The 18,018-nt window shown below is 40.6% G+C and overlaps 1 protein-coding gene across 9 annotated transcripts in view; it reads left to right on the top strand.

Moving 5' to 3' along the window:
• FBXO25 (F-box protein 25) overlaps positions 1-18,018 on the top strand; it is a 47,081-nt gene that overhangs the window by 26,141 nt on the left and 2,922 nt on the right. For 8 of the 9 annotated variants that reach the window (XM_075598251.1, XM_075598245.1, XM_075598252.1 and 5 more), the window contains 5 exons: positions 346-439; positions 1,694-1,878; positions 4,318-4,500; positions 5,876-6,019; positions 9,047-9,073. In XM_075598251.1, coding sequence (XP_075454366.1) covers positions 346-439; positions 1,694-1,878; positions 4,318-4,500; positions 5,876-6,019; positions 9,047-9,073 — 633 coding nt within the window. The remainder of the gene's footprint in view (positions 1-345; positions 440-1,693; positions 1,879-4,317; positions 4,501-5,875; positions 6,020-9,046; positions 9,074-18,018) is intronic. The other variant, XM_075598247.1, reaches the window with a different exon arrangement.

The following is an 18,018-nucleotide window of genomic DNA, read 5'->3' as shown; positions in this document are numbered from 1 at the left end:
TTCTTCTTTTTTCTTTCAAATGTTTTATATTGTTGGCTGTTCTCCAAGTTCCCTCGTCTGGTACTTACTGTGTTTCAATATTCTGTTTTATTTTCTGGAATTGGAATCTACTATTTTTTTTTATTATTATTATTGTATTGCCATATTTGTCAACTTCCCTAATCACTGTTTCAACTCCACATTTTCCAGCATCCACATGCAATCAGCCAATAGAGGGGAAATTATTTTGTAATTATGTATTCTTTCTGTTTCTCTCATATCATTTAGTAACTGCATTGTATTAATAGTTTTGACGTTGGAAACATGCATGTGAGCCTTTAGTCAGTATAGATACCTATTTTACAGCTGTTGCAGTTGATTGCCAGAACCCAGCTCACATCACTGAGTGGAGCAGCTCAGAAGAATTACTTTAACATTTTGGAAAAAATTGTTCGGAAAGGTAATGGGATCTCTCAAAACCTGAATGTGTAGTGAATGCATAATGCAATGTTGATGGCAATTAGCTTCAGTATATTGTCTTATCTTTATACAGATGACGGAACCAAACCTTTTTTTCTATAATGTAGTTATAACAGCTGTATTGATCCTAGAATATATTAAATGTATTGCAGAGTTCAATAATTTGTGCGTCTGTACACACACACACACACACACACACACACACACACACACACACACACACACACACACACACACACACACATACACATAATTTTCTACAAACCACTTTTTTTTTCTCTCTCCCCTTCAAGACTTGACAAGCCTTTCCTTAAGAAACATGAAACATATGCTTGTGAGATTCCATTGGCTATAGAGACAGATCTCCTAACCTAAAGTTTTTCAGCCATTTTTGTTAGTTATTAGTTGGAAGCATTATAATGTGTAGCATGGTTTATATTAAATGCATTCATTGATCATAGCTGTTTAACAAAAAAAATAAAAAATTAAATCTGCTTTGAAAAATCTGATTAGAACAATTTCTGGTCTGAATTTTTTTCCCGACTTATTTAAAAAAAATCCTTCTTGTAGTAATTTTAACATTGTTAAAAAAAAAATGATTTCACAAATGGCAAAAATATTGCTAAATGCAATTTGACCGAAATCTGCCACCGGAGGATGATGCAAGGTAGAAACTAAAGTAGTAGTATGTACAGTAGTAATGTTGAATAGTTTCTATCTTAAGTCTGTTCTACAATATTTAAGATTGCCTTTGTTTAACAGGAGAAATGTCAACACTATCTAGTTTTACACAACTTATAGAGATTGGTTTAAAGGGGCGACCCATGTAATATCCTACACGTGTTATCTATTGATTTAAATCAGTTCTGTAGTATTAGTTTAGTTTTCAATAAAGGTAATCAAAAATACAGATATACAGTTACAAAAAAAGATTTAAAAAAATTAAATTGCCTCTTGGCTTGCCTCTTTAATGTAACTTCATTTGTGATACAAATTTAAGCTTCTATCATCCTAGACATTTAAAATAACATTGATTTGAAATTGGTGTATGATCAGCCCCTTTGCTTGTTTTGAGAGATAAAAGACTAAGCCTGAGGCTCACTTTATTGGCTTTCATGTTGTTTTTAATTAATTATTTGGCACTTTTGTAAGTATAGTTCCAACCATGATTGGGAATGATTGTAAAAAATATTAACATTTTATACATTATTATTTTTTTTATTTATTTTTTTAGTTCTAGAAGATCAACATAACCCTCGTTTAATAAGAGAGCTTCTTCAGGATTTGAGCTCTACGCTTTGCATCCTGATTAGGGAAGTTGGAAAATCTGTTCTGGTTGGAAATATCAACATTTGGATTTGCCGTTTAGAGACTATCCTTTCATGGCAGCAACAGTTGATGAATCTTCAAATGACTCAGGTACTTGTATTTCACTATAAACAGGGATTTCCGTATTGGGGTTGTGCAAAATAAATGTGTATTCTTTTCTCTTGCCATGCCCCCAGTGGCAACAACAGGCATCACTCACCAGGAAGCCATTCCTACATGTTCTACCACACTTGTTATGACGCCTTTTGAAATTGCTTCATCTATCTTGGCTCCAACTGTTAGGCTCAGATTATAGTGCTTGAAACGGCGCGCGTGGCAAGAACAGGCCTCTACCCTATGAGGCCGCCCATAGTGCGGCAGCCTGCAAAATAACAATAATTGTATTTATTTTTTCCCCTCTATTTTCTTGATTTTATCTTTACTCAAAACTTGGATACTTCTAAAAACGTTTAGCAACATTTCACTTTTCCTCTCCCTATACTATCCCTATCCTGCCTCCCTAAAAGGTGTAAATCGCATTGAAACATGTATATACAGTAATTGGAATATAGTACTGCCAGTGCAAAAAACACCACACACTGTATTACAGCATAGGCGTAAATAATTCTGGCCTTGCAAAGCTTTTCTGTGGTCCTTTGAGCAGGATATTCTACTTTTAGATGCAAGTGCCACAACCGCATCCTTAAATAAATATATAATATACTAGCTGAGAGACCCGGCGTTGCCCGAGAGTTAAATTTCCCGCTAGGAAAAGGGGGGGGGGAAGAGGTGGGGAAAAGGGGTGGGGAGAGGAGGGGGGAGGGACAGTGGACAGGAGGAGGGGGGAGGGACAGTGGACAGGAGGAGGGGAGGGGGAGGGATAGTGGACAGGAGGAGGGGAGGGGGGCGGGATAGTGGACAGGAGGAGGGGAGGGGGAGGGACAGTGGACAGGAGGAGGGGAGGGGGAGGGACAGTGGACAGGAGGAGGGGAGGGACAGTGGACAGGAGGAGGGGAGGGGGGAGGGACAGTGGACAGGAGGAGGGGGGAGGGACAGTGGACAGGAGGGGGGAGGGACAGTGGACAGGAGGGGGGGAGGGACAGTGGACAGGAGGAGGGGAGAGGGACAGTGGACGGGGGGGGGGGGACAGTGGACGGGAGGGGGGGGACAGTGGACGGGAGGGGGGGGGACAGTGGACGGGAGGGGGGGGGACAGTGGACGGGAGGGGGGGGGACAGTGGACGGGGGAGGGGGGACAGTGGACGGGAGGGGGGGGGGACAGTGGACGGGAGGGGGGGGGGGGACAGTGGACGGGAGGGGGGGGGGGACAGTGGACGGGAGGGGGGGGGGGACAGTGGACGGGAGGGGGGGGGGACAGTGGACGGGAGGGGGGGGGACAGTGGACGGGAGGGGGGGGACAGTGGACGGGAGGGGGGGGACAGTGGACGGGAGGGGGGGGGGACAGTGGACGGGAGGGGGGGCACACACTCACACACACAGTGTAACACACACAGTGTGTCCCCCACACACACAGTGTGTCCCCCACACACACAGTGTGTCCCCCACACACACAGTGTGTCCCCCACACACACAGTGTCACACACACACACAGTGTCACACACACACACACAGTGACACACACACACAGTGAGACACACACACACGTCACCTCTCCTTCCGGCCGCCGCCATCTTAGTTAGTCCGCGAGGGAGGAAGGGGGTCCTTCCGGGCGCCGCCATCTTAGGTGCCGCGTGGCAGGTGCAGGCTGCCTGCCCACTGCCTGTCAGAGCACCGGGGGGGAGCTGAGGGGAGCACCGGGGGGGGAGCTGAGCGGAGCACCGGGGGGGAGCTGAGCGGAGCACCGGGGGGGAGCTGAGCGGAGCACCGGGGGGAGACACGGGGAGAGGAGGAGGTGCGCACGGGTCACGATGACTTGGATTTCAGGCTGATGTTCGGGGAGGAAGAGGCGGAGCCTCCGGGACCGGCGGGTAAGAGACCGGGAGAGCTGCTGCTAACACTGTGAGCCCCACAACACCCCCCCCCTACCGTGTGTGTCTGTGTGTGTCCTTTGGCCCGTCACTCCGCCTCAGGCCAATGAGAGGTGTGCGGGGGCGGGCGGGCCAAGGGACCAATGAGATTTCCCCTAGGGACAGAGGCCATGCAGACAGGCATACAGTGCTTTCACAAATATAGTATAAGATATATATTTTACCACACACCATTTAACAGATGTATGCAGCCACTTATGGAGTTGTGTGAAATGAAACTTATACATTACAGACATCATCAATTTCTCCTTAGTAATTGTTATTACTGATATTTCTGATGTAACTTGAGATGCAGCAGTGTTTCCTATCTTTATTAATTCTTTTAGGTTATGGTCCATGACATGATATTTTACATTTCACCATGGAGTTGCAAGAATTTAGTAGGATGGGGCACAACAAGTAGCTATTTTGTTTTCTTAAAACCAAAATGGCTACTTGTGCCCCATCCCTTCCATCGATTTTTGCATAAAATAATCCTACTGTAGTTCAATTTTTTATTTCAGCAACTTGGTGGTGGCGTTACCCTCTGTGATCTTCCATTACATATGCAAAACAATATATTGTACCGATTCTCCGATGCCTGGGACCTTCTCAACCTTGGTCAAATCACCACAACGATGCATGTGCTCAGCGAAGATCTTCATCTTTGGAAAAAGCTTTGCAAGTTTCATTTTGCCGAGAAAATGGTAAGAACAACGTTGGTATGAAAATAATCAGAAATTGCAGTAATACATGTAATAGTACAGCTCAACCCCCTTATAATGCATTGTACAACAAAGTATTTAAGATACCAGTAATCGTGTTGTAAAGTATTCATAAATCCGAAAATTTGGAGCCACGCTTGGATCACGTTATAAGCGGATTCGCGTTGTAACGGATCGCGTTATAACTGGGTTGAGCTGTATGATGAGTTTTTATGAGCATTCAGAACCAAAATGCATTTCTGACCACTGCATGTGGACTTTATAAATCAAGGACACAGTAATATGTTTGCAATAAGAAAAGCTTAGGAGTTGGGTCTTGGCAATCTGTTATTGTGAATAAGGGAGGAAAATGTACAAGTCTTCTGCACATTCCATCTTGGTGTATGATACTTTGTTTCATTAGAAATTTCAAAATAAATTCACACTCTGGGGGGAAATTCTATATTGGCCTAAACGGCTGATGATATTGAATCAAGTCAGTGGGGGTTTTCAGCTGATCACAGTAACTCCTTTGGGCAATATAGAATGCAAATTTATTTTAAAATCTGTAACTAATCAAAGTATGTTTAGAACACCACTTAAGTAAAGTAACTGGGGGTTTCTTCCCTGATCTTTCCCTTGTCACTCACTGCTACCTGTACAGAACATTGAGCCATGGGTATCCGTGGAACTTGGAGAATAAAGTTTAGTACATTGTAATAGAAAAATCAGGGTAGGAGTCTCCTTGCAAGACAATACTGTATAGAAGAAAAGTCTCAAACAGGCCAATACATTCCTTGGTTGGTCACATTAGCAATACAAGGCGATCAATTTAAGTTTTACGTGTTATGGCACTTGAGTGACAATTCATTGCACTCTTCTAATGGTCATAAGTATCTGGTGGGGGGGTCAATGATTGAATATACTGTAGATGGAGGTATTTCCCCCGAAGTCAAAATCCAGGATCCATCTTGTCCTATTACTCTGAATGTATCTGCTGCACTGCAGTCCTCAATTGCTCATGTAAATCACCTTTGTCCGATGAATCTGCACAAGGGTTTTAACAGTGGAGTAAAACTACACACAGGAGTGTATCTGACCAAAATATAAAAATATTGAAAACCAGTATGGACCAAGGAGAAAACATTTACATCGACAAATACAAAAATTTATTTGGTACAAATATTATATTAAAAGAAACAAGCAGAATTTGAAACTCCCAACCCGTTTTGGCACCTCTCATGCCTTTTTAGTGTGTGTTACCTACTTTTCATTTGTGACATTGGAGGTTGGATTAATGAAGATTTACTAGCAAAGGCTACTTATATTGTGATTTGAAAGATTTGTTATTCACACTGATGGGGAAATAATTCTGTAGTTCTGCAGACATTTGATCTTCTCCGAAAAAGGTCATATTGACTGGAAGCTGATGTTCTTCGCACTTCAGAAATACTATCCAAAAAAAGAACAATATGGAGATACTTTACATTTTTGTCGGCATTGCAGCATTCTGTTTTGGAAGGTAAGAATGTTCTGTCCCTTTTAGAAGCAAGTTCTTGCATTAAAAAATTATTTAGAGACCTACGAAAGAACCACAAATACAATGGATATTTTCAGACATTTTTAGTTTTTCATTTCAGATAGTAGAAACCTCCTTCATAAGTAATTGAAAACATTTTATGTTTTCCCTTTTTTAGATTGCTCTAGATGTGCTTAGTAGAACAATCGTTTCTTGTATTTTTTGTGTCCATAGTTTACACATAGTGCAATTCTTGGCACTCTTAAACTCCTTAGAATCATATGCTACTCATTTTAAACCAGAGTTCCGCAATGTTTTGCAGAATTTAGCAATAGTTAAAGGTAGATTCAACCATATTTTTTTTAAGGGCTAAAGTGTTAAATTGAAAACAGGCCCAATTTTCAGGTAACGTATCTAATTTCTTTGATGTGCAGAGTAAAATGCAATGTTTTTTCTATAGATTACTCCAGCATAACAGTACTCGGCATTCTGGTTTTTGCACACAAAAAGAAACATTTATTTTGAAGATAATTACATGCATACAAAATAAATAGTAAAAATGGCGATGATGGTGACGTTCCAAATAGGTTAGAACATTGTCATTGATGATTGCATATAGTAGCTTTCTATTTCTGAGTGGATCTTAAGATCATGATAAAAACGTATCTTTCTTCCATTTTGGTGTTAACCCGTCTCTATCTTCATGTTGGAATCCTATTTCCTCACATCCTGGTGGAATCAATCATCCTGTGCCTCTCGCCTGTCTCCCCTTTCTCTCTGCTTGTCTCTCAGCCTACCTCAGCTAACACTGCCGGATATTTATCCAGACAAAACTACCCAGTCAGCCATCTTAACTTTAACTATTATGTCCTAACATGGTATTTACATACAGTATGTTGTACCGCTGATGTCATATGAACTGCCCACAACTCCATACTTAGAATAACCAAATATGGCATATGCAGTAGAATATTCTTAAAGCTTTTGTCATAGCCTCTTCTCTCAACTAGGACCTACAGTTGTCAATAATTACTCAGTGTCAACCTAAACAGGTTGTCTGTCTATTCTGACCTTTTAGGACAGCTGCACCGTCAATGTAACTCTCCAATGTACAGTAACTGACTATATCATATATATCTATATCTATATATGGATTTATATAGATATAGATATATATATATATCAATTAAGAATATGTAATATATAGAAAGAACTTTCAGAATTATACTGCATACCCTGACACTGTATTGATAACGGATTCACGCATTACAATATAATTATCGTTGAATTAAATTTCTTACATACAGCCACCACAGATTTTTTTTTCTTTTTGAAAAATGCTTTGTATAGAGGTCTTCGTCAGAGATGTCTGATTAATTATTTACCATTATTTACCAGATTTGTAAACTGCAATAAAGAAAGTCTTCTATTCTACTACATTTGTAAAGGATGGTAACGTTGGTTCATTATCATGTTACCTGTTGTCAACCCTTTGTATTAAAACTAAGCTTCTGCATAGTTGTATTCTTTGCACACTTTATACTTCCTTTCAAATACTCTTAACTTTTGACCCACAATAATAAAGGGAAGTCTTTGAAAAGTAAAAGGGGCAGATGTGAATTTGGTCAAAATTGAGCTTGGTCATGAAGATGGCTTTGCAGAGTATCATCTTCATTGCCTCCTATGCTTGTAGTAAACAATACATCTGTATCAAAACAACATATCTCTGTTGATGAGGTAATGAATGACGAGGCGAAAGATGTCCACCAGTATTATTCATTTTCATTTTTGTTAAACTCTGATATTGACATTGTAAAATCGCCTGAAAAAGGGCATGCAATTTGATTCTTACTAAAATAATAATTTGAAGACACCAGATTGTATATGCTAACAAATCTAACAGTTTGAAATCTCATTTACATGCACTTTTTGTCCAATACAAGCCAGAACCTGACCATCGGGTAGGCCAGATCTGCCAACTTCGTAGTCTTCTCCACCGTGTCCTCACCCCGCTCACCACAGTGCGATGATGCGAGGTGAAGGAGACAGCCCCACCATGGACACCCCCTTTTCATGCACACACACACAGCCCCCACCCCCCATGTAATTTCTACTCTCCATTGTGAGAAGGGGGATGAAATCTGGGTCTACTATGTGAGTTGGCACTCCTTGGTGAGTGAAATAGGGCTTTTTCAGGATAGACGGGGAGAGAAATTGGTCTCTCTCCAAATGCCCTTTTTTACATGCCTGAGGTGAGATTTCTGACCTTACCCTAGAAAGTTATATGTAAACTTGCCGGTTAATGAATAACCCATGAGTATGTCGTTCTGCCTCGCTTGCATTTTGCACAGAATTGTACAGCCGGAACCAGATTGCCACAAAAGTCTTTTCCCATGGTTTGAATATTCGGTAAGGGCTTAATGAATATGGCAAGATGTTATTTATTCGCTGGAAATGCCCCTTTTGCAGTTTAATATAAGTACAAAGCCACAGAACGAGCTCTATTGATATCCACAGTCTTTACCTGCCTAGGAAGCTCTTCAATCTTCCCACCGCCATCTTATGTTTATATGGACCAAAAAGAGAAACATTTAAAAAGGTTTTCTACTTCCACTTCTTGAATTGTACTTACCGATACTTTTTTGCTTAGTTGTGCTAAACTTAACCTGCCTTTTTCTTTTTATCCTAAATATAAAAAAAAAGCAGTGGTGCACAAAAGGTGCATTCTCTGGCCTTGGGTATCCTGAACTTGACACAACATTTTGAAGTTACAAGCACCTATATAAAAATAAAAAAAAATATGTATAGAAATGTGTTGGAACATTTCATATCCATTCATTTGAAGCATTACAATGTTGTGACAAAACCTGAATGCATTTTTATATAAATGCACTGCACACAATGTACAGTGAAAACTGTTTAAACCTAGGGAGATGAAATGGTATATACTGTAGACTCTTCAAAACATAAAACGTTGCCTAATTGTTCTCACTTTTACTATTTTACTATTCCCTTTTTATGATGCCAAAGGATTACCAACTTGCTCTTTTATTCAAGGTATTTCATGCATGCTTACATCCAGATTTTGTTTTTACGAATGAGAACTCATTTGGGGGGGGGGGTGTTAATTTCAGTATCAGAATATTCTCAAGTTAAAGGTAGTTACTTTATATCCAACAGTGCTCGCTTTCATTCATTCTATGTTCGCTTATATCCTGAACATAATAATGTATATGCATCCATATATAATTGTGCATGTTTCATTAAATGTTTTAAATACAAATGTTCCTTAAAAAAAAAATAGTAATTTTACACATTTTAATTTAAAGCCTCTGATTATATGACAGCAAAGCAAGACATGGTATAATTTGACCACAATGTATTATCCCTAATTAGCCATACTGTAACTCTGGTATCGTGTGTGTGTGTGTGTGTGTGTGTGTGTGTGTGTGTGTATACGAGAGTGCCAGGACTTGCACTCACATCAAAATAGTAAAAAGCTTTCTTGGGAGACAATATGTGTGCTGTTTAGAACAGCTGGAAGACGAATCCGCTAGTCAGGTGCATGCTAAGGTACTATGGTGACAGGTATCATTGAACAGATACTCATCTATGGTGCAGCGAGCTGATACAGTGTCCAGTGTTCCCTTCCATGCAAGCGATATTTGAGAGCTACAATGCTCACACCTCTCTCCGACAGTGCAGGAAGACCTCCGCCTGAGAGGAATAGCAATGTGTGACGCATTGACGTAATCACGTTGCTAGAAGCTGTCTGGGGGGCATGGACTTGGTGTGCAGTGTCTGAACAGCATTCCTTTCTGTGTACCGTGTATTGTGGAGCCGAGTGAGCTGGGCGCTCTGTGTTGAGTGAGCATGCTGTCTGTGCACCGTGCACCATTAAGCTGAACGAGATGAGCCTCACGTGGAATAGGCGGAGGTCTTCCTACACTGTCAGAGAGATATGTGAGCATCGTAACTCTCAAATCTCACTAGCACGGAAGGGAACACTGTATCCGCTCGCTGCACCACAGATGAGTATATACATTCAATATCCATGTGTGAAAAAGTATGTGAGCCTTTAGATTCAGTACCTGGTGACACCCCCTTGAGCAGCAAGAACTTCAACTAAGCATTTCCTTTAACTGCTGGTCAGTCTTTCACATCGTTTTCGAGGAATTTGGGCCCATTCCGCCTTACAGAACTGCTTCAACTCAATGACATTTGAGTGCTTCCTTGCATGGACAGCTCACTTCAGGTGCAGCCACAACATTTCGATGGAGTTTAGGTCAGGACTTTGATTAGGCCATTCTAAAATGCGTAATTTTTTCTAGATTTGCTTGTATGTTGAGGATCATTATCTTGCTGCATGACCCACTTTCGCTTCAGCTCACAGATGGATGGCCTGACATTCTCCTATAAAATCTTCTGATACAATGCAGAATTCATGGTTGCGTCAATGACGGCAAGCCGTCCAGGTCCTGAGGCAGCAATGAAGCTCCAAACCATCACACTCCCACTGCCATGCTTGACGTTTGGGATAAGGTTCTTCTGTTTGAACGCAGTTTTGATTTTTGCCAAACACAACGTTTCTCATTCAGGCCAAAAAGTTCTGTCTTTGGCTCGTCTGTCCAAAGAACATTGTTTCAGAAGTCTTGTGAATCATCTGTGCTCTTCGGCAAACTTTCAAAGGCAGCAGTGTTTTTGTTTTTAGAGAGCACTGGTTTCCCCCTGGCTATCCTTCCATGGACCCCATTCTTGTTTTGTCTTTTTCTGATAGTTGAGTGATGAACACTGACATTAGTCAAGGCGAGTGTGGCCTGCAGATCCTTAAATGTTACTGTGTGGTTCTTTGTGACTTCCTGGATGATTTGCCGTTTTTTTTTTTTACTGTGAGATTTTTGTAGGACGATTGCTCCTGGGTAGAGTGACTGTGGTCTTGAACTTTCTCCATTTGTCTGACACTGGATTAGTAGAGTCTCAAATCCTTAGATATGGTTTTGTAACCCTTTCTAGACTGATGAGAATTAATAACTGCTTTTCTGAGATCTTCAGAGATGTATTTTGATCGTGGCATGACATGTTTCCACACACCTGCATGGTGAAAACCAAACTCACAAAGTTTCTGATATTTTTATATAGGGTGGGGCCTCCCAAATTTACACCTGAAGATATACCTGATTATTTAAACACCCGATTCTAATCCCCTTCAATTTAACTGATAAAACCAGGGGTTCCCTTACTTTTTCACATACCCTGACTCTTGCTTGATTTAAGAAGGTTATCATGGAAAACTATGGTTGGGGTGTGTGTGTGTGTGTGTGTGTGTGTGTGTGTGTGTTATTTTTTTTGTTTTGCTGGCATACCAGCCTTTTATGTTCGTTTACTCACAGAGCCATTTTACAATACCATACAGCTGTACCTTTCAAGAAATGTATACAAAATGATGCAGTATCCCTATTAGTTCAATTAAAAATATGGAAGAGATTATATCCAGGCATCTGTTGTCAGTGATAACTTTTTTTCATGGGCAAACAAAATTCTTACTGTGATGAGCTTTAATGAGCAAACCCCATAAAGGGAGAAGGTTAGCTCCCAAAAACATGTCACTGTAACATTTTATTAGTCAATTAAAATGGTACCACAAACAGATGTGTTGATACATTTCCCTCTAAAGTGCACATAGTTGCAATATGCATTTTTACGTGATGTTTAGGGTACTAAATAAAGTAAATTTGTATATCACAGCACTACAACCTACTTATTTGTAAAAATACTCAGACCAGCATTAAACATTTCAGGTAGCTGATTGTCTGGTTTACCTACAGTAGTGCGTCATTTTAAACATTGAATGTTTAACATTTTAACCCTTTGGGTGCCCTTTATTGCTACTTCAAAGTTGCTGCTAGTTTTCCTAGGGGCGATCATGTTCTGCTCAGAACGCGGTCTATAATGACGTTGAACAGAAGGAGGGCGTCTCCCCTTCCGTTACGTCATAATTGACTTGGAGATCACGTAACAATGTCATGGTTTACCCGGCACTCAAAAGGTCAAACATGCATGTGCAAGTGTTGTTTCATGCTAACATTATAATGCTTGTTAATATCAATTTTATATGTGCATGTAATGTTTTTAAAGACTTTCCTACAAGCAAAATAAACATTCTTCAACAGAAAACAACCATTACTATGCTATTACATGTCAGAATTTCAGTGGCTTCTTGTTAAAGGAGAGTGCAGACCCAGCCAATACACATTGCAATCCTTGCCATGTCTCCCAATAATGTGTTGATTATGTAGTCTGTTTATTCCACAAATACATAGGAATGTCTCAAATACATAGGAACAGATGTAAGTTTTCATTTTAGTTGTTGGAAGGAGAACATAAGTCTCTTTCTAAATCAAATGTTGCTGTTAAATACACATTTTTGAAAAACAAGAAAATTAATTTGTATGTATATCTTTATATAGTGCGATCCAGGAACAGAGCGCTTCACAGCAGTAATACACGTGACCTAATATTATAACACATAGTGGAAATAAACACCTCAGACATACTGTAAACGTAACAATAGGAAAGGGAGTCCCTGCCCAAAGAGCTTACAATCTAAGTTGTAAGTAGGGAGAACTTACAGATACAGTAGGAGGGTGTTATGGTAAGTGCATTTGCGATGTACAGGATAGTAGCAGCCAGCGGCACTACCCATATGCTTCTTTAAAGACAATGTGTTTTTAAGAAAGGTTCTATAGGTGGATAGTATGTGCCAGTCGGATATTGAGGGGAAAGTCATTCCAGGTGTGTGGAACAGTGAGTGAGAGGTTTTAGTTGGGAGAGGGCTTTAGATACAAAAGGGGTAGACCGAAGACAAGACATCCTTAAGCAGAACGCAAGAGTTGGACAGGTGTATAGTAAGAAACTAGGGCTGAGATGTTAGGAGGGGCAGAACAGTGTATAGGCTTAAAATTGAGGAGAATTGTGTAAGTTAAACTGAGTTTAACACTGAGACAGATTTAGGAAAGAGTAACATGATTCCACTAACATGTTGATCAGTGAGAGACTAATGGTAGACTTGGGTAAAGAATAATCAATAATGCCCTTTTAATGTACTTTCGTACAGTTCACCACCTGCACCAAATTTGCAGTGTATTTTGCAGTTACCCAGTTATAAACAAATTAGCAGTTGCAGTCAGTAGAGCAGTAAAATGTAAAACTGCCCCTGTCTACTATGTTACTACTGGCCTGGACTTAATTAGGAAATTAACAAATGATAACTTGTGAATGAAAACGAAGTAGCTATGCACCGTAACCAAATAAATACTGGAGATGTGATGCATTGTACTGTAAATAGTTTACCGGACATCCAGGATTGGAATCAACGTGATCACGTGATTATGGGTGACCCTCTGATGATGCTAAAGGAAGAGCTCACTCTTCAACGTCTGCATAGGTTACATTCGAAGCACTAAATGCAATTTGCCCTTGAAAACCAGTAAGAACCTGAGGACGTCATACGGGCCCTTGGTTTGCCATCCCAAAGGAAGGCCTGAGAATGTTATCCAGGTAGTAAAAGGAGTGAGATATAATCAGGTTTTATATTGTACGTTTTTATTTCCTTTTTGGCCTCTATTTACCATGCTGTGAAGTAGTTACCCCATACTGCAGCTAAGGTAGAGCATTTATATCTCTCTTCCCTTCTGAGCCCTCTGGAATGACTGCTCTTTGACTAACAAGTTCTGCTTGTACACAACCTCTTCTGCTCTCAGCCTCTTCATATCTTGGCTCTGACAGAAACCCGGCTCTCATATCATGACTGCTTAGGAAGCTGTGGTCTCTCTTTCTCACACACTCCACGCCCCAATGGTCGGGGTGTAGGGGTATCCTATCTTTTTACTGGGGGACATCAACTGTTATATTGATGATCCCTTAGTCTGCTGGGCATCTTATCTTCTCTTTTTAACCTCCTCCTTTTGCCTCCACCAATAGACCAATTCCAGCACCCACAAGGATGGTCACTATCTAGTCCTGGTCTTTACTGAAAACTGTTCCCTTTCTGATTTCTCTATCTTCCCCTTTCTGCTCTCTGACCATCACCTATCATTCACCACCACTCATTCCCCTCTGCCTCCTCCTACCTGTTCTGCTTGCTACTCTCGAGACCTTCGCTCCATTGACCTCTCTGCTCTGGCATCTATCCTAAACACATACCTCTCTCTCCATCTGACAATCCTGTCTACGCTTACAACTCTAGCCTCTCCTTATATATATCCCCTTTCTCGGCTCTGGCACACTCGTCTCTCTAAACCACAGCCTAGGCTAAATTCACAAACACACTTCCTTCGCGCTTGCACTCGCTCTTCTGAATGCGTTTGGAGGAAATCTCACATTCAGGCTGATTTTCTGCACTATACATTTCTCCTCTCCTGTTTTAACTCTGCTCTCTCTAAGGCCAAACAACTCTACTTTTCCTCACTCATCAACACTCTCAAATCCAATCCACACAGTCTTTCCTCTGTATTTTACTCCCTTCTCTGACCATTTCCCATCCTTCTTTCACTTCTCCTGAGGTCTTTGCTGATCACTTTAAAGGCAAGGTGGATGCTATACACAAAGAGCTTCCTTCTGCTTCTCCCCCCCCCTCTTTGCTTCTACTTAAACCCCCTTTCTCATCATGGTTCTCATTATATCTTGTCCATCGCACATTTTTGATCTCTGTTGCTAATATTTCTTCGTCTTCTGTTCATGTTCCTCACAGCTCTGTTCTGGGACCTCCCCTTTACTCACTCTACACACTCACTTGGTGACCTAGTCAACTCTTTTGGCCTTCGGTATTATCTCTATGCAGATGATACACAGATATATCTATCCACCCATATCTATCCACCCCCTCATCTGAAGTCCAGTCCCGAATCTCTTATTGCCTTCTGGCTATATCCTCGTGGATGGCACTTTGCCGCCTTAAATGTAATATGGCTAAAACTGAGCTCATTTTTCAGTACACGGGCCAATGTCTCCTTTTTTCACCACCGTAAACATTTCTACCATCTATACTGTCTCCAAAGCACGTTGTCTAGGAGTGATATTTGACTCCTCCCTTTTCCTCCTACATTCACAGAGTAGCTCAAACTTGTTGCTTCTTCCTCTGTAATATTGCCAAGATCCGTCCTTTACTCTGTCAAGCTACTTCTAAAACTCTAATGCATTCCCTTATCCTCTCCCGTCTGGATTATTGTAACATATGAAAAGGCCTCCCTGCCTTCCAACTTTCTCCTTTGCAATCTATCTAAAATTCTACTGCTGGAATAATTTCACTTTCTCTCAAAACAGTCTCTGCTCATCTCCTCTTTAAATCCCTCACCTGGCTTCCCATCAAGTTTCAAAGTTCTCTCGATTAAGTCACCCGTCGCCATTGTTACACCGGTTTCTGCCTATATTGTTTGAGACGAGAGACGGCGACCAGTGGGCGTGGCCGTGAGTGATTCACTTCATTGGCTGAACCGCTCACGTGACCTCTGATGTCACGTGGAAGTCGCCGAAAAAAATAAATTTTCATTGACTTCAGCGATTTGTGTCGCGCGGTTGCATTAACTTGTTATGATGCGGTGTCGCCGTAGCCGGGACTATAAGTGCAGCCTAAGTCTACCAACATACCACTTAGATTGTAAGCCCTCTGAGGCACGGATCTCCTTTCCTATTGTCTAATCGTGGTTTTGTTTTTTTTGGCACGTGTATTATAATTCCCTGTAGTGTTGTCTCTTTTTTGTAAAGTGCCAAGCACCGCTGTACATCCAAGTACTAGAGAGACCCATTTGCACCAGATGTTGCAAAAAAACATTTAGAGATGTATATACTGTAATAGTCTTTAATTTCTCATGATGCATGGAACCTTACAAATGTAAATGAAATAAAGTTAACAAAATGTACATAGGTAATGTATCTGTATAATTTATTTTTTTATATAGCTATGTATATACAGATGAAGCAGACGTTATTGCACCTGGTACCGCAATGGGTTGTATTATACTGGTGTTTTTTTTGTTTTTTTTCTTCTTCTTAACCATTGTGCTATGGAAAACACAGCTGTTATTTTGTGCGGTAACTGGTAATAATGTTTGCTACATCTGTAGTTTACTACAATTCTTAATACATAGAATTTTAAGTACAAACAATTATTAGTAAGTTGGATACGTGCACCATGCTTAAAAGTAAACATACTGTAAATTGAAAGTAAAATAGAATGTCTGCATCAAAAAAATGCTCTGCTAGATATACATCAGTGCAATGAATAATAACTATTTTATATAGCGCTTTTCTTTTCTGAGGGACTCGAAGCGATTCACAATTACAGTATAGTGTGCGGTGCACGGTACATAGGAATTTTTGCAGTTAGTCCCTGCCCTTGCCCTTACAAGCTATGTTTTTGGTGCCTGAGGCACAGGGAGATAAAGGGATTTGCTCAAGGTCACAAACAGTTGACACCAGGATTCGATTTCAAGTCCATGATCTACAGTTTACAACATTTGTAATTCAAAATGAATCTATAGTGGTACAGAAGGTCCCTGCTGGGAGGGAGCTGTGTTCTATGAACCTCCCCACCAGAACTTGTCTGCAGAATACTTGGACATGGGTTGACGATGTGCAGGTTTAAATGTACTTTGAGAGTTTGTGGACAGCAATCACATTGGAGACTGGCTGAAGGAAAGTGTTGATAGCAGAATAATGAATGTATGGGAATTTAAACAGGTGTGCGAGAGGAAAGCTATGACACGGTGGCAATAATATTGACAGGACCTCATTAGGAAGTGAATTATAACTTCAGTTGCCTGTAGGGTAAAAAAAGGCATGTTATGAATGTGGGAAAAGAATGACATACTGAATATTGGGGATGGATAAAAGACCGGAGAGACAGATTGAAATATGAGGACACTGGTGAAATCTGTAACTCTCATTGAAAACGTTGGTGTGGGGATGCATATGAGAATACTATAATGTTAGCTAACGTACACACTAAAATGTGATAAATGGCACGTTTAGTCACCATAGTAATTTCCTTCACTGAATAGCTTTTCTATGGGAGGCTACTTTCTCCACTTTTCTCTGTATTTCCACTAATTATTTTCTTATCACGCTATTATAAATGCAAAAAAAGAAAAGTATGCACTGATATACACCAAACAGTAGTACGTATTATCCACACAATGTACAAGTGGTTTAATGTTCCTTTCAAATAGATGAACAAAAATGACCTAATGCATTGATGGTTATTCATGAAGAAACAGTAGATTTTACATTTTGCAATGACTCTCTGGTATAGGTTGCTGCTACATAGTGAAGAACACCTCACTATATACATTACAGCACAATGGTCAGGCATCATGAAAGTGTGATCTGCGCTGTGGCGGCTGAATCGGCGATATCCATCATTGACTTTAATGGCAGATATTGCCGACATTGGTGATTTGGCCGCGATAGGGCGAATCACACTTTGATGACTCCCGTCCATTAGATTTTATCTCTAGAACATTTAAAGTAAAGTTTCTTTGTGTAGAAGTCCATTTTGCTACCTCATGCAGCTTGGTTTTTTTTTTTTTTTTTTTATATATCACCATTTTCACACGCAGGCTGGCTAGATTTCAAAAATCAACAGTAACTACAATGTTAATTCTGCTTACTGGTGTTTTAGTTCAGCAATGTTGCAAACTGGTGAAATGTAGATGCTTTGAATACAGACGTGAGAGTGTCTCCGTTCTAAAAAAGATACAGGCATACCCCGGTTTAAGGACACTCACTTTAAGTACACTCGCGAGTAAGTACATCTCGTTCAATAGGCAAACGGCAGTTCACGCATGCGCCTGTCAGCACGTCCTGAACAGCAATACCGGCTCCCTACCTTTACCGAAGCTGTGCGCAAGCGGGGAGACTATAGAGCCTGTGACACACGCGTTATTTACATCAGTTATGCACGTATGACGATTGCAGTACAGTACATGCATCGATAAGTGGGGAAA

This window comes from Ascaphus truei, chromosome 4 (genome assembly GCF_040206685.1).
Source record: "Ascaphus truei isolate aAscTru1 chromosome 4, aAscTru1.hap1, whole genome shotgun sequence".
Classification (NCBI taxonomy): domain Eukaryota; kingdom Metazoa; phylum Chordata; class Amphibia; order Anura; family Ascaphidae; genus Ascaphus; species Ascaphus truei.
This window is presented reverse-complemented; position numbering and strand designations above follow the sequence as displayed.